The 18,017-nt window shown below is 44.6% G+C and overlaps 1 protein-coding gene across 1 annotated transcript in view; it reads left to right on the top strand.

The window, feature by feature from the left end:
- LOC140481871 (protein mono-ADP-ribosyltransferase PARP12-like) overlaps positions 1-18,017 on the top strand; it is a 35,914-nt gene that overhangs the window by 3,753 nt on the left and 14,144 nt on the right. Inside the window, exons 3-6 of the mRNA XM_072578461.1 lie at positions 3,521-3,779; positions 6,590-6,697; positions 14,313-14,433; positions 17,352-17,514. Coding sequence (XP_072434562.1) covers positions 3,521-3,779; positions 6,590-6,697; positions 14,313-14,433; positions 17,352-17,514 — 651 coding nt within the window. The remainder of the gene's footprint in view (positions 1-3,520; positions 3,780-6,589; positions 6,698-14,312; positions 14,434-17,351; positions 17,515-18,017) is intronic.

Below are 18,017 nucleotides of genomic sequence, written 5' to 3'. Positions count from 1 at the left end.
CTTGAAGCGCTGCAGTCCCCTTGCTGTGGATTGTCCCACAATTCCAGTAGGGAGGGAATTCCAGGATTTTGACCCAGTGACAGTTAAGGAACAGCGATATATTTCCAATTCAGCATGGTCAGTGGCTTCAAGGGGAACTTGAAGCTGGTGGTGATCCCATATATCCGCTGCCCTTGTCCTCCTAGATGGAAGGGGCCGTGGGTTTGGAAGGTGCTGTCTGAGGATCTTTGGTGAATTTCTGCGGTGCATCTTGTAGATAGTACACCCTGCTGCTACTGAGCGTTGGAAGTGGAGGGAGTGGATACTTGTGGATGAGGTGCCAATCAAGCAGGCTGCTTTCTCCTAGTTTGTGTCAAGCTTTTGAGTTTTGTTGGAGCTGTATCCAGGCAAGTGGGGAATATTCTATCACACTCCTGTCTTGTGCATTATGGATGGTGGGCAGGCTTTGGGGAGTCAGGAAGTGAGTTACTTGTCGCAGTATTCATAATCTCTCCCTTTTTTAACCACTGTGTTTATATGGCTAGTCCAGTTCAGTAGCTGGTCAATGGTACCCTCCAGAGTAGTGGGGGATTCAGTGATGGTAATTCCATTGAATGTCAAGGGAGATTCTCTCTTGTTGGAGATGGCTATTGCCTGACATTTCTGTTGCACGAAATTTACTAGCTGCTTGTTAGGCCAAGCCTGGGTATAGTTTAAGGGTGGCATGGTGGCTCAGTGGTTAGCACTGCTGCCTCACAGCACCAGGGACCCAGGTTCGATTCCAGTCTCAGGTGACTATCTGTCTGTGTGGAGTTTGCACATTCTCCCTGTGTCTGCGTGGGTTTCCTCCGGGTGCTCCGGTTTCCTCCCACAGTCCAAACATGTGCAGGTCAGGTGGATTGGCCATGCTAAATTGCTCATAGTTAGGTGCATTAATCAGAGGGCAAATGGGTCTGGGTGGGTTACTCTTTGAAGAGTCAGTGTGGACTTGTTGGGCCAAAGGGGCTGTTTCCACACTGTAGGGGATCTAATCTAGAAGTGCACATGGACTGCTTCAGTATCGAAGGAGTTGCAAATGGTGCTGAACATTGTGCAATCATCAGTGAACATCCCCACATCTGACCTTATGATGAAGAAAAGGTTGTTGCTGAAGATAACCACAATCCCATTAGGGAGGGAATTCCAGGATTTTGACCCAGTGACAGTTAAGAAACAGTGATATATTTCCAATTCAGCATGGTCAGTGGCTTCAAGGGGAACTTGAAGATGGTGGTGATCCCATATATCTGCTGCCCTTGTCCTCCTAGATGGAAATGGCCGTGGGTTTGGAAGGTGCTTCTGAGGATCTTTGGTGAATTTCTGCGGTGCATCTTGTAGATCGTACACCCTGCTGCTACTGAGCGTTGGAAGTGGAGGGAGTGGATACTTGTGGATGAGGTGCCAATCAAGCGAGTTGCTTTCTCCTAGTTTGTGTTAAGCTTTTGAGTTTTTAGGCTGTGGACACGACCCTGAAGAATTCCTGCAGAGATGTCCTGGAGACAGGATGGTTGGCCTCCAGCAACCAGAACCACCTTCCCATCTGCCAGGTATAACTCCAACCAGTGAATGCCCTGTCTTGAGTTGTTACATGTATTCGAAGTCTGTCCCATTTGGCACGGTGATAATGCCACACAACATGATGGGGTGTATTCTCAAGGTAAAGGCCAGACTTCATCTTCACAGGGACTGTGCGGTGGTCACTCTTACCGATACTGTCACGGACAGATGATTCTGCAGCTGGCAGATTGGTAAGGATGAGGTCAACTATATTTTTCCCTCTTGTTGGTTCCCTCACCCCCTGCCACAGACCCAGTCTAGCAGCTATATCCTTTAGGACCCGACCAGCTTGATCAATAGTGCTGCTGCCGAGCCACTGGATGCTGGATATTGAAATTTTACATCCTTACCAGCCTCGTTTTCCTTCTGAGTGCTGTTCAGTCAAAGAGTACTGATTTCTTTGGTTGAGGGAGGATGGTACATGGTCGTGAGTCGGATGTTTCCTTCCCCATGTTTAACCTGATGCCATGAGACTTCATGGGGTCTGGAGCCATTGTTGAGCGCAATTCCCTCCTAACTGTATATTGTTGTGCTGACACCTCTGCTTGGCCTCTCCTATGTTAGACTGTTGCTTGACAAGTCTGTGAGGCAGCTGTCTCTATTTTGGCACTAGCCCCCAGATGTTAGTGAGGTGGATTTTGCAACGTTGAAAAGACTGAGTTTGTGGTTGTATTTGTGATCTGCGGGGAAGTCGATGCCAGGTTGAATGGAAGATCTTATTTGTTTTTGAAACACAGCCTGTGTGTTTTGACTTTGATGGAGTGATGAGTTAGTATATACTCAGGGGGGCATTAATGTACCTGTGTCAAATTTTCCAACGAGCTGTTCTACTCGAGCCGACAGTTGCTGTGGAACTTTTGCCGTGTGTCACTTTGTTTGTTTATTCATTCCTAAATCTTGTTGATGTTTCTGAAAAGCAACTTGAACTATTGGATGAAAAACCCAGTTGTTTGTTTATTAACCTGCGGGGTGCTTCAATATGCCGTTGAAACATTTTCTAGGCTTGGGTGTGGATTTGTGTTATTAGTTGTCACTCAGTGGTTGAGTCAGAAGGGTAAAAAGTTAATTGTCCTTCTGGAGACTTGAAGGACAAGGTCCGAACTGAAGGGGTGCTGTACTGTCAGAAATACTTAATCTTTCGCCAAACTGGGGAGTTCTGCTCCTGACTATTGTCCAGTGGGAATAAAACAGGAACATAAGAACCTAAAAGAGGAAGTGTTGGAGAAATTCAGCAGGTCTGGCAGCACATGTCAGGAGAGAGACAGAGTTAATGTTTCAAGTCCAGTACGTCTGTTCTTCAGAAACCATCTGCATTGCACATTGCTCACGCGGAATGTTCTTGCTGCTAAAATGCTTTATGGGAAGTAACTGATTGATTGATTGGCTTGTGTTCTTCCGCTGAAAGCAGTTGTTTCTGACCTCAGAATATCACATAAGACATTTCAACCAATGAAATACGTGAAAGGTTCAGTTACTGTTGTGAAGTAGGAAATGGAGCAGCCGACTTGTGTACAGCAAGCTCCCACAAGCTGTGCGCTCTAATAGAAAGACTGTCTGTTTCGGGGATTTTGATTGGGGGATGACTATTGGCCAAAATACTGGGGAGAACCCTGTGCACATCTTCAAATAGTGCTGTGAGATCTGTGAGACCTGTGACGTCCTACATTTTGTCTGAACTAAGACAGTGCAGCACTCCCTCAGCAACTTGACTTTAGCCCTCAAGCCTTTGGTACGGGACTTGTACCTGCAACTTTCTGACTCTGAGGGAACTGCATGCTCACAGAGTAAATGCATATGAGTAAATGCTGAAGGTAACATCAGTCTAGCTCTGTGTTTTGCAGGGATGGTATTGATACTGTTTTTTTTTGGTTCTGCTGTCATTCTCTAGTTGTTTGGTTGGATGTACTGTTTGGACTCGTGAATTTGTGAATTTCTGTCACTGCAGATTTGCACGTTTTACAACAAAGGCCCCGGTCGCTATGGCAGCTGCACCTACAAGCAGGAATGCACTAAGCTTCACGTCTGCCTCCACTATGTCCAGGGCTCCTGCAAGTTCGGGTCAAGTTGTAAGCGCTGCCATAGTTTCAGTGACAGCAACAGCGCCATGACCCTGGAGAATCTGAGAGCCGATGTGGCTCACAACCTGCTGCAAACATACCAGAACCTGTACAGCATCAAAAACTACACACCGCACGATGGTAAAGGTAAGTGAGCGATGTCCCCGTTTTCCTGAGCTTTGTCCAGCTGCTGGAAGTCAGTAAAAGAAAGGACTGTAAAGTAATGAAGTAAATAAGTGGAATGTTAATCTTTAGTAGCTGATACTATTCGTCCCTCCCTGAAATGTAGAAGATTAAGGGGTGCTGGTGGTTGAGAGGTTTAAGATGATTAAATGACTTGATGAAATTATTTACTCTGAAGGAGAACTCCAGAACAAGGGGCAAACCTTCCCTCTGCACCATTCACCAATTATATTAAACCTGTAGCCCCCTGGTTACTAACAGCTGAAATAATTTCTCGTTATTTAGTCCAATACTCCTCACGTCTCTGGTCTGAGGGCAGCAATCTGTCTTCTCGGGCTTCGTTATGTATCAGTATTCCCCATCTCTGGTATCATCCCGTGACACGTACCCTGCACCCTGTCAGAGGCCTATTTGATGCCCACTGAAGGTCACAGCGTAAAATTAGAGTCAGGTTGATTGCAGGAAGCACTTCTCCATTCGAAGGTGGAGGGGCGGGGGGGGGTGAAAATCCGAGACACTGTTTGTCCTCTTCCCCCCCCCCCTCCTCCAGAAGCACACCCAATGGACACAGACCGAAGTGGGGCAGCTGCAGTTAATATGCAACCCAGCCATGGTGTGAGGCGATACTGGAGCAAGCTAAAGGGGTTGAATGGCCAGCAGTTTAATGTTCAGAGACAAGTTGATGATCAGGTCTTTCAACGTAATAGTGGAATGTTGTGGAATGTTGACCAAGCTTTGGGGAGAGTCCAGAGTAGATGACCTTGGATGGTACAAGGCTGAGGGTCTTCACAGATGTGTGGTGAGACTAGGAATTGTTGCCCTTAGATTAGAGAAGGGGAAGCTGGGATATAGTAGAGTTCAGAAGGAGAGATAGGTTCCACTGGCAGGAGGTTCAATAGCTCAGGGATACACTCTTATAATAATTGGTGGAAGAGCAAGCTGGAAGCTGAGAAGTCTTTTTGTTTTTTTTTCTGCACAGTGAGTTGTTATGATCTGTGATGGACTGAAAATAAAGCAGATTTAATAAGAAACTTCTCAAATTACAGCATGTGAGGTCACCTCATTATCCTGGCATCAAAAATGATGCATTTGCATGTAGAGTTAAAGAGATGTACAGCACGGAAACAGACCCTTCGGACCAGCTTGTACATGCTCACCAGAATCCTAAATTAACCTAGTCCCATTTACCAGCCCTTGGCCCATATCCCTCTAAACCCTTCCTATTCATATACCCATCCAGATGCCTTTTAAATGTTGTAATTTTACCAGCCTCCACCACTTCCTCTGGCAGCTCATTCCATACACACACCACCCTCTGTGTGAAGTTGCCCCTTGGGTCCCTTTTATATCTTTCCCCTATCACCTTAAACTATGCCCTCTAGTTTTGGACTCCTGTACCCTGGAAAAAAGACCTTATCTATGATTTTATAAACCTCTATAAGACCACCCCTCAACCTCTGACGCTCCAGGGAAAATAGCCCTAGCCTATTCAGCCTCTCTCTATAGCTCAAACCTTCCAACCCTGGCAACATCCTTGTAAATCTTTTCAAGTTTAAAATCTTTCCTATAGTAGGGAAACCAGATTGAAAGCAGTATCCTAAAAATGGCCTACCCAGTGTGACGACAGCCCTGCTCAAACCTGCCCCAACATGCTGTACTCACAGTCGCAGTCAGCCTGAGTTGGCCACACGACAAATTGATATTTTACTTACCGGTGCCTTCTGAACTAGGTGCGAGGGATTGAGCAGGTGATACAGGACGTGTTGTGCACCAGAGTTTCAGACACGTCCATATTTGCATCAGAGGCTGAAGGTATTTGAAAAGGATGATCCCGTGCCTGAGATGCACTTTTCTGTGCTCAGCCTATAAGTCCTCCATGATTTTGGACAGACATTTCAAGACTTTAAAGGTTGACTTGTACACAGGTGGCTAGGGTCCCAGAGTGGAATAGATTGCGGGACAATGGGGAAAAGAGCAGGGAAGTCAGACTGATTGGATTGCTCTTTTTTTTTAAAGAATCAGCATAGGTACGTTGGGCCAAATGGCCTCCTTCTATCCTGTATAATTCTTAAAGAATGGCCTCAGAGTAATAGAGATGTACAGCATGGAAACAGACTGTTCGCTCCAACTTATCCATGCAGACCAGATGTCCTAACCTAATCTAGTCCCATTTGCCAGCCCTTGGCCCATATCCCTCTAAATCCTTCCTATTCAAATATCCATCCAGATGCCTTTTAAATGTTGCAATTGTACCAGCCTCCACCACATCCTCTGGCAGCTCATTCCATACATGCACCACCCTCTGCGTGAAAAAGTTGCCCCATCTTTCCCCTCTCACCCTAAATCTATGCCCTCTAGTTCTGGACTCCCCACCCCAGGGAAAAGACCTTGTCTATTTACCCTATCCATGCTCCTCATGATTTTATAAACCTCTATAAGGTCACCCCTCAGCCTCCGATGCTCCAGGGAAAACAGTCCCAGCCTATTCAGCCTTTCCCTATAGCTCAAATCCTCCAACCCTGGCAACATCCTTGTAAATCTTTTCTGAACCCTTTCAAGTTTCTCAACGTTCTTCCGATAGGAACGAGACCAGAATTGCACACAATATTTCAGAAGTGGCTTAACCAATATCCTGTACAGTCTCAACTTGCCAATCAGTTTTGAACTTGAGTGACTGGGCTAACATGAAATTCCTCACAGTGACCCCAAGGTGGTTACGGTGGTTCACCTCAATAACTAACATGAGAATCTGACTTTGTGTTTTGAACTGCCAGCCACAGAGAAGTCACCTCGATCCCGACAATCTTCCGGCAGCTCCAGTGGTGATGTGGACAGTGAGGAGATCTGCCTCTACTTTGTCAGGAAGAATTGCAGCTTTAAAGGTAAAAATCCTAGCACAACCTTTCTTCAAAGTGCAAGCCAAAACATTCCTCACTCATAAAATATAGCTTACAAATACACTTTCCAGATAAAAACCATGTCCTAAAATGTGGATTGAGTTGGCTCAGGCAGCCCTATTTTCATGCTCTGGATTTTACTGCAGGAGAAAATTGAGTCTATGTGACATTTATAAGTCTGCCTTTTAAAACAATTTAAAAAACGAGTGTTTCTATAAGTGAAGCAGTAAAGTTAGCTAAAGAACTGACTGTTTTTAGATTAGAGTGGTGCTGGAAAAACACAGCAGGCCAGGCAGCATCCGAGGAGCAGGAAAATCGATGTTTCGGGCAAAAGCCCTTCATCAGGAACACATAACCCTTGATTCCACAATCCTTGAGAGCTCTATCCAACTCTTTCTTAAATGAATCCAGAGACTGGGCCTCCACTGCCCTCTGGGGCAGAGCATTCTACACAGCCACCACTCTCTGGGTGAAGAAGTTTCTCCTCATCTCTGTCCTAAATGGTCTACCCCGTGTTTCCGCTGATGGGTGGGTGCCGAACCAGAGGACACAGCTTAAAAATACGGGGCAGACCATTTAGGACAGAGATGAGGAGAAACTTCTTCACCCAGAGAGTGGTGGCTGTGTGGAATGCTCTGCCCCAGACGGCAGTGGAGGCCCAGTCTCTGGATTCATCTAAGAAAGAGTTGGATAGAGCTCTCAAAGATAGTGGAGTCAAGGGTTATGGAGATAAGGCAGGAACAGAATACTGATTAAGGATGGTCAGCCATGATCATATTGAATGGTGGTGCAGGCTCGAAGGGCAGAATGGCCTACTCCTGCACCTATTGTCTATTGTCTATTCCTGATTGGATTAGATTAGATTGGATTAGATTCCCTACAGTGTGGAAACAGGCCCTTTGGCCCAACCAGTCCACACCAACCCTCCAAAGAGTAACCCACCAAGACCCATTTACCTCTGAGTAATGCACCTGACACTAGGGGCAATTTAGCGTGGCCAATTCGCCTGACCTGCACATCTTTGGACTGTGGGAGGAAACCGGAGCACCCGCAGGAAACCCACGCACACACTGGGAGATGGAGGGCTTTTGACCGAAAATCAATTTTCCTGCTCCTCGGATGCTACCTGGCCTGCTGTGCTTTTCCAGCACCACTCTGATCTAAACTCTGGTGTCCAGTATCTGCAGTCCTCACTTTTGCCTAAAGAACTGACAGGCCAGGTGCTGAAGATTAATAAGACTAGACCAATCACTGACCTTGGTCTTGGTAAGATAAGCACCTCATGTCCAGTTTTCAGGAGAAATCTCTAGTTCAAGATGTTTGAGAGAAAGATAAAACAGGGACTCAAACATACACTGATAATCAGCTTCTTAATTGGAACATTGCTCAGATAGACACATGCCCAGAATCAGAAGGAAAGCCTAACGTATGGAAGTTTGGAAGTTAGGAGTTTATTGTGTTTTTCAACCAGTTGACCTATAACTATTTGGATGTAGTTATTATTTAGTATCACTGTTTGCAGTGTTCCTCATTATAATGGTTTCTCCATTGCTTCCCTCATTGTTCAATAAATCAGCTCAATGACTGGTTCCAGCTTTTGTCCTCCTCAAGTCTTAACTATCTGAAACTGTAAGCTTAACAAAACTTCCCTGAGGACGTGTGTGAATGGTATGAGTGTGGAAATGTGGAAATAGATTGATGAGGTGCACAATAATGTTAGCTGAGATGTAAGGGAGTGAGCTGCAGACTATTTGTGCCCAACTGGAGTGTCAAACTGCCGTCTTAAAAGCTGCGTCACAGTTTCTTTATACAGAAATTTATTGAAATTCAGACGCGTGAGCAAATTGAACAAATTCATATTAAAGTATTTATCTACACCACCAGTTATACCTTTCAAGGGTGTGTGACTGGAGATAACCCCCAGCCTGTTCAGCCTCTCCCTGCAGCTCAAATGCTCCAACCCTGGCAACATCTTTGTAAATCTTTTCTGAACCCTTTCAAATTTCACAACATCTTTCCGATAGGAAGGAGACCAGAATTGCACGCAGTATTCCAACTGTGGCCTAACCAATATCCTGTACAGCTGCAACATGATCTCCCAACTCCTGTACTCAATACTCTGACCAATAAAGGAAAGCATACCAAACGCCTTCTTCACTATCCTATCTACCTGCGACTTTCAAGGAGCTATGAACCAGGACTCCAAGGTCTCTTTGTTCAGCAACACTCCCTAGGACCTTACCATTAAGTGTATAAGTCCTGCTAAGATTTGCTTTCCCAAAATGCAGCACCTCGCATTTATCTGAATTAAACTCCATCTGCCACTTCTCAGCCCATTGGCCCATCTGGTCAAGATCCTGTTGTAATCTGAGGTAACCCTCTTCGCTGTCCACTACACCTCCAATTTTGGTGTCATCTGCAAACTTACTCACTATACCCCTTATGCTCACATCCAAATCATTTATATAAATGACAAAAGGTAGAGAGCCCAGCACCGATCCTTGTGGCACTCCACTGGTCACAGGCCTCCAGTGTGAAAAACAACCCTCCACCACCACCCTCTGTCTTCTACCTTTGAGCCAGTTCTGTATCCAAATGATTGTTCTCCCTATATTCCATGAGATCTAACCTTGCTAATCAGTCTCCCATGGGGAACCTTGTCGACGCCTTACTGAAGTCCATATAGATCACATCTACCGCTCTGCCTTTATCAATCTTCTTTGTTACCTCTTCAAAAAACTCAATCAAGTTTGTGGGACATGATTTCCCACACACAAAGCCATGTTGACTATCCCTAATCAGTCCTTGCCTTTCCAAATACATGTACATCCTGTCCCTCAGGATTCCCTCCAACAACGTGCCTACCACCGAGGTCAGGCTCACTGGTCTATAGTTCCCTGGCTTGTCTTTACCGCCCTTCTTAAACAGTGGCACCACGTTTGATAACCTCCAGTCTTCCGGCACCTCACCTGTGACTATCAATGATACAAATATCTCAGCAAGAGGCCCAGCAATCACTTGTCTAGCTTCCCACAGAGTTCTCGGGTACACCTGATCAGGTCCTGGGGATTTATCCACCTTTAACCGTTTCAAGACATCCAGCACTTCCTCCTCTGTAATCTGGACATTTTGCAAGATGTCATCATCTATTTCCCTACAGTCTATAACTTCCACATCCTTTTCCACAGTAAATACTGATGCAAAATATTCATTTAGTATCTCCCCCATTTTCTGTGGCTCCACACAAAGGCTGCCTTACTGATCTTTGAGGGCCCCTATTCTCCCCCTAGTTACCCTTTTGTCCTTAATATATTTGTAAAAACCCTTTGGATTCTCCTTAATTCTATTTGCCAAAACTATCTCATGTCCCCTTTTTGCCCTCCTGATTTCCCTCTTAAGTATACTCCTACTTCCTTTATACTCTTTTAAGGATTCACTCGATCTATCCTGTCTATACCTGACATATATTTCCTTCTTTCTCTTAACCAAGCCCTCAATTTCTTTAGTCATCCAGCATTCCCTATACCTACCAGCCTTCCCTTTCACCCTGAATACTTTCTCTGGATTCTTGTGAGGATTTTGAGGCTGTTTTCGTTAGAGAGAAGAAGGTTGAGAGGTGACTTAATTGAGACATACAAGATGATCACAGGGTTAGATAGGGTGGACAGTGAGATTATTTTCCTCAGATAGTGATTGCTAGCACGAGGGGACATAGCTTTAAAGTGGTAGGTGATAGATATAGGACAGATGTCAGAGGTAGGTTCTTTACTCAGAGAGTAGTCGGGGTGGAGAACACTTTGCCTACAACAGTAGTTGCCCTATCTCCCTCTGACTCCACTTTCAAGGAACTATGAGCCTGCATCCCAAGGTTCCTTTGTTCAGCAACACTCTGCAAGAACCTACCATTAACTGTATAAGTCCTTCCCTGATTTGCCTAATCAAATTCAATACCTCATATTTATCTAAATTAAAGTCCATCTCCCAATCCCCAGACCAGTGGCCCAGTTGATTAAGTTCCCATTGTACTCTGAGGTAACCTTCACTGTCCACTACACCATCTATTTTGGTGTCATCTGCAAACTTACTAACCATCTCCCCTATGTTCACATCCAAATCATTTATATAAAAGATGAAATGCAATGGACCCAGCTTCTTTATTTATACCAGTTATTTAATAAACAGTTAGGAATAATACATAAGACAGAGTCTATATACTGTAATGCAAAAGCAAAGATTGCTTATGCCCTTAGAATCTTAGAAACCCTACAGCGTGCATGCAGGCCAATCAGCCGATTGAGTTAACACCAACCTTGTAAAAAGCATCTCACCCAGACCCATCCCTGTAACTCTGCATTTCCCAAGGCTAACCCACCTAGCCTGCACATCCTTGGACACTCGGGGCAATTTAGCATGGCTAACCCAACCACCTTGCGACTGTGGGAGGAAACTGAAGCATGGGGAGAATTTGCAAATTCAATTCAGACAGTTGCATGAGGGTGGAATTGAACCCAGGTCCCTGGTGCTGTGAGGCAGCAGGGCTAACCACTGAGTCAGCATACTGCCCACAGTGTGAGGTTAGAGCCCTTTGAGCCTCTAAGACAGCAAGCCCCTTCCCTAATGACTGTAGCCTTTTCTTTCCCTCCACGGGATCAAACCTTCTTCATATCCTGACTGTTGGCAAACTCCAAACCTCTCAGTACCTTTTCATTCTCCCTTTTCTCCCACCCCCATATCTCTCTCTCTCTCTATCTCCCAACCCCCTCTCTAACTGTGTCTCTGGTGCAAAAACAACTTCCTGATGTTAGAGTTTCCCACAGTGTCTCAAGGTCTGTCTGAGCAGCTGTCCTGTTTAACTTTGCCCCTTATCTCAGGGAAAGTACATTGTCTCAATCGGCATTCTCAGCAGTTAACTCAATAATGTACTTTGCTGTTTGTATTTCGAATCAAAGTCTGCTCTTTGAGTAATCCAGCATTTTTTATTTCCTGGAAAATTATTAAAAAATGTGTAATCCCGTGGATGAAATGTTGAGAATTTCAGTAGTTGATTGGGGGTAGATGTTTGCAGCTAAAGGGACAGCTCAAAAATGGGAAGCCTTCAAAAATGACATAACGAGAGTCCAGAGACAGTATATTCCTGTTAGGGTGAAAGGTAAGGCTGGTAGACATAGGGAATGTTGGATGATGAGAGAAATTGAGGTTTTTGGTTAAGAAAAAGAAGGAAGTAATGTCAGGTATAGATAGCAGAGATAGAGGGAATCCTTAGAAGAGTATAAAGGAAGTAGGAGTATACTTAAGAGGGAAATCAGGAGGACAAAAAGGGGACATGAGATAGCTTTGGCAAATAGAATTAAGGAGAATCCAAAGGGTTTTACAAATATATTAAGGACAAAAGGGTAACTAGGGAGAGAATAGGGCCCCTCAAAGATCAGCAAGGCAGCCTTTGTGTGGAGTCGCAGAAAATGGGGGAGATACTAAACAAGTATTTTACATCAGTGTTTACTGTGGAGAAGGACTTGGAGGATATAGAATGTAGGGAAATAGATGGTAACATCTTGAAAAATGTTTATATTACCGCAGAGGAGGTGCTGGAGGTCTTGAAATGCATAAAAGTGGATAAATCCCCAGGACCTGATCAGGTGTACCCTAAAACTCTGTGGAAGCTGGGGAAGTGATTGCTGGGCCTCTTGCTGAGATATTTGTATCATCGATAGTCACAGGTGAGGTGCCAGAAAACTGGAGGTTGGCTAACATGGTGCCTCTGTTTAAGAAGGGCGGTAAAGACAAGCCAGGGAACCATAGACTGATGAGCAAGACATCAATGGTAGGCAAGTTGTTGGAGAGAATCCTGAGGGACAGATTTACATGAACTTGAAAAGGCAAGGACTGATTAGGGATAGTCCACATGGTTTTTGTGTGTGGGAAATCATGTCTCATTGACTTGATTGAATTTTTTTGAAGAAATGAAAAAGAGGATTGATGAGGGAAGAGTGGTGGACGTGATCTATATGGACTTCAGTAAGGTGTTCAACAAGGTTCCCCATGGGAGACTGATTGGCAAGATTAGATCTCATGGAATACAGGGAGAACTAGCCATTTGGATACAGAACTGGATTGAAGGTGGTTGACAGAGGGTGGTGGTGGAGAGTTGTTTTTCAGACTGGAGGCCTGTGACCAGTGCTGTCCACACGGATCAGTTGGGTCCACTGCTTTTCATCATTTGTACAAATGATTTGGATATGAATATAGGAGGTATAGTTTGTACGTTTACAGATGACACCAAAATTGGAGGTATAGTGGAGAATGAAGAAGGTTACGAAGAGTACAACGGGATCTTGGTCGGATTTGGCCAATGGGCTGAGGAGTGACAGATGGAGTTCAATTTAGATAAATGTGAGGTGCTGCATTTTGGAAAGGCAACTCAGGGCAGGACTTATACACCTTAATGGTAAGGTCCTAGATAGTATTGCTAAACAAAGAGACCTTGGTGTGCAGGTTCATAGTTACTTGAAACTGGAGTTGCAGGTAGAGAGGATAGTGAAGAAGGCATTTGGTATGCTTTCCTTTCTTGGACAGAGTGTTGAGTACAGGAGTTCAGAGGTCATGTTGTGGCTGTACAGGACATTGGTTAGGCCACTTTTGGAATATTGTTTGTAATTCTGGTCTCCCTGCTATAGAAGGGATGTTATGAAACTTGAAAGGGTTCAGAAAAGATTTACAAGGATGTTGCCAGAGTTGGAGGGTTTGAGGTATAGGGAGAGGTTGAATAGGCTGGGGCTGTTTTCCCTGGAGTGTTTGGGGGTGAGGGGTGACCTTATAGATGTTTATAAAATCATGAGGAACATGGATAGAGTAAATAGACACAGTCTTTTGCTTGGGGTAGGGGAAATCCAGAACTAGAGGGCATAGGTTTAGGGTGAGAGGGGAAAAATTTAAAAGGAACCTAAGGGGCAATGTTTTTCATATAGAGGGTGGTGTGTGTATGGAATGAGCTCCAGAGGAAGTGGTGGAGGTTAGTACATTTACAACATTTAAAAGGCATCTGGCTGGGTATATGAATAGGGAGGGTTTAGATGGATAGGGGCCAAGGGCTGCCAATTGGGACTAGATTAGGTTGGGATATCTGGTCGGTGTGGACAAATTGGACTGAAGACTCTGTTTCCGTGCTTTATATCGTTATGACTGCAGTTAGATATCAATCATTTACTCAAGATCAAGTAAACCAATTAATAACCAGATGGAGTAGTCTTTTTGCATGAAGGGTTGGTTGCAGAGTGAGTAAAGGAACACAGAATTAGAGATGCTGTCCTTAGTGATTGTAATAAGGCCAGCCAGTTTGCACCTCATGGATTCTGAGGTCCTTGATTGGGGCAGTTAATCTGGTCCAATCAGGGATGCTGGCTGACTAATCAGGAGTGTCAGAGGTTCTGTTCACTCTGAGAGCTGGCTCTGAGGGAGCTGGGTCAGTGTCAAGGACTCACAATGTATAAATAAAGGGTGACTTTGTGATGGGATACTGGCCGTTGTGGAGTTATTTCACTTTCTGAAGCATGAAAATGTGACTTCTTTGAAGTCATCGCCTCTTGGTTTCTGTTGCCTTCAGATCAATGTAACCGGGTTCACTTCAAGCTCCCATATCGATGGCAGATTCATGGGGAATCATGGCAAGATCTCCTGAACATGGAGCAGATCGAGAAGGATTACTGCAACCCCAGTAAGACCAGGTACACTCCGACCTTTCAACCTGGGCAGCTTCACAGGAGCAGAGTCTTCGATTAATACCTGATTATACCATTGATGCAAACCCAGGGTTTAATGATCAATTCATGAGCAATCGCTTGATTATTTCATTTTACGTTATCTCCTGACCTCGACCGGGTAATGACGGTGACTGCACTACAAAAGGAACTCATGGTTTTAAGCATGTTGGAATATGGTGAGGATAGTGACAGGCACTATATAAGGATAACTCACTCCTTATTAAAGACATCCATTGCTTGATCAGGGACCCAGGTAGTGAAATCATTAAAGGCTAAGTCACAAAATAAATTGTATAGGTGTTATTATCCGCGAGGTTAGAATATTAGGGGTATAATATAGTGACATAAAGTTCTGGTTGACCAGCTCTGCAGTTCTGGGCATCGCACTGAGCCATCGTGGAAAGATTGTACAGAAGGATAACAGAATTAAAATGGTTTAACTGTGATGACTTGGTTACATAGACTGTGCTTACAATTCTAGAGTGTGCGTGTATGAGATTGAGGAGGTCCAATTGAAGTGTTGAAGGTAATCGAAGGTGTTGTTCTGGTGGATCACGGAGTTGTCTGCTGTTGGTGGGGGTGGGGTGGGGGGGGTGGGAATTGTGTGTGAGGGGAGTATGCAGAGGTCTGTGCCAGTCATTGCTGCCTTGGGAGCGTGTGCCCTACACTTGCCCTCATTTTGTTCCTACTGCGTGGACCTCCATACGGCAGTGGCTCCTGGAATCGGAAGTCAATGTGTCAGCATGCCGATCAGCGAGTGCAGACCCCCGAGCGGTGTTTCTGTGACGTAAAGGGACCACTGCCCATGACCATGAGGCATTAACTCATGATCCCACTTCATGTCCGATCCCCACTTTGGGAAGCTGAATTGAATTGTCTAAATTGAACTGTGGAACATGGAGCTGAACGGTCTACTGTTCCTATCGTTTGGTAGCCAAAGATTCTTAATTTGGTCCCTTCATGGGACAGGTATTAAAGTACAATCTTGAAGCTCTCTTGGACATGAGACTGAGACAGACTTATGAATCAACACCTTATCACACCTCCTATAATACAACATTAGCTCTCAAGTGTAGCCATACCTCAGTAAGCAGAAGTTGGTAGCTCTCAGTCAGAAGGTTAAGGCTTCACAACTTATTCTAGAGCTGTGAATCCAGACTGACACTCTCACTACAGCTGAGGGAGTGCTGCACTGTCACGGTCTTTCAAATGAGATAATAAATCCTCATGTATCTGTCCTCTAATGTAGATGTAGAAAATATTATGGCACTATTGCAAAGAAGCACAGAGGTGCTTTCTCTGACCCTGCGGCCAAAATTTACCCCTCAATCAATGTCACTAAAATCAGATGATCCAGTTTTTTTATCTCCTTATGTGATCTTACTGTGTATACATTCACTTCAAAAGTACTTTATTGACTGAAAGATCAATTTGTATGGGCCTACCAAAGAGACATGTCTTCAAAAGTATTATAAAAAAGGAGAAGCTTAGTGAAAAATATTTGGAGCTCAGGACCCAGGCACCTAAAGGAACAGCTGCCTGTAGCAGAGTGAAGGAAATGGAGGATACACAGCTGCTTAGAACTGGGGCGGGGGGATTGTAAAGATTCTGGAGGGGAGTGCAAAAATGAGAAATTTAAGTTGAGGCCCTTGGTAAATCGAGAGCAATTACAGAGGCGAGAGGTGAACTGGACTTGGTGCAAGTTAAATTGTAAGCAACCCACGTTTTTTGAGGAGTTAAAGTTTCCGGAGGATAGAGGGAGAGAGATTCGCCAGCTGAATAAAGAGCTGGTACATCAATAACAAAGGAAGCTGTGCAGTTGTCACTGGTCACTATTTGGGAATGCTCCATCAGATAGTCTGGTGGGAGCACCAATGGCCCCACAGATCAGTGCCAAAGCCTGCCGTCACCAACGCCACCACTACCTTCGCAGAGAAAGTAGAATTTTGCTCTCGCCGGTGACGCCCATAAATCCCAGGAACAGATATATCAAAGTTCCTATCGGAAAGATGTTGTGCAACTTGAAGGGGTTCAGAAAAGATTTACAAGGATGTTGCCAGGGCTGGAGGATCTGAGCTACAGGGAGAGCCTGAATAGCCTGGGGCTGTTTTCCCTGGAGCGTCAGAGGCTGAAGGGTGACCTTTATAGAGGTTTACAAAATTATGAGGGGCATGGATAGGATAAATAGTCAAAGTCTTTTCCCTGGGGTCGGGGAGTCCAGAACTAGAGGGCATAGGTTTAGAGTGAGAGGGGAAAGATATAAAAGAGACCTAAGGGGCAACCTTTTCAAGCAGAGGGTGGTACGTGTATGGAATGAGCTGCCAGAGGGTGTGGTGGAGGCTGGTACAATTACAACATTTAAGAGACATTTGGATGGATATCTAAATAGGAAGGGTTTGGAGGGATATGGGTCGGGTGCTGGCAGGTGGGACTAGATTCGGTTGGGATATCTGGTCAGCATGGAAGGGTTGGACCGAAAGGTCTGTTTCCATGCTGTACATCTCTATGACTCTATGACATAGCGATAGCAGGATCTCAATATAGTCTTGTCCTGTGAAACACCTGGTGGATAATAGATAACAATGAAATACAGTCAGAAGAGGTGATACAAACAGCAGGAATGCTGGAAAAATTCCTCAGGAGAAAGAAACTGAGTTAATCTATACCTACCAAGTGACAGACTGAAACTTATTAACTAAGTTTAGTGCAGAGGCTTTACCTCTGTGTAACTCCCATCAATTTCCCTGTCTTATATTCACAATAGAGCTCATTACTGAGATCCTTCCAAAGCTAGACATTGACATTTGTCCTGTCTCCCTGTAATGGTATCTATCTAGTTCTGACATAAATGTGTTCCTCCATTTCATATGTTCTTATCCTAGATCCTCAGTGATTAACTTTGATGCCATGATAAGTGGCTTGAGCCAGATTAGACGCCTGTCCACAGCCTCCTCTGTCACAAAGCCTCCACATTACATCCTGACCACAGAATGGCTCTGGTACTGGAAGGACGAATACGGAAAGTGGATTGAATATGGGAAACAGGTGAGACTTTGGGGTTTTTTTTCTCAGTGATCTTTTGTATCAGATCTCCCACAGGTTAACACTGTAGTCTTTTTTCAACCATAGCTGCCAGACTAGGAAGGTCATGCAGGATTGGAACTTATACTCCAGTTGTCTAAAGTTCTGGTTTACTAATAGCCGCTTGGTTACCCAGAACCTGAGTCTTGCTGAGAAGGGAGATCTGTTGCTGAAGCTTAGCACTTTGCACTCCTCAGTACAAATGCAAGAATGATCACAACAAGGGATTCTTACTGAATCTGATTGCTGGAGTTATTGCTTTGGAGAAAGTAATAGATTACCCACCCTCTAGATTGTTAAAAAGCTACGTGAGGTTTGAACATCTTCTGTTTGTTTGCAGAGAACAGTTCCTTACGTGTGAATATGTGTCACTTCTGATGAGCGTAAACGATCCCTAGTATGAGCTTGAATGATGAACTTAAATTGGTTATTAGTGCACAGCTGTCGACACACTCGAGATCACTCAG

Source organism: Chiloscyllium punctatum, chromosome 10, assembly GCF_047496795.1.
Source record: "Chiloscyllium punctatum isolate Juve2018m chromosome 10, sChiPun1.3, whole genome shotgun sequence".
NCBI lineage: Eukaryota > Metazoa > Chordata > Chondrichthyes > Orectolobiformes > Hemiscylliidae > Chiloscyllium > Chiloscyllium punctatum.
Note: the sequence above shows the minus strand (reverse complement) of the source record. Positions and strands in the feature narration are given on the sequence as shown.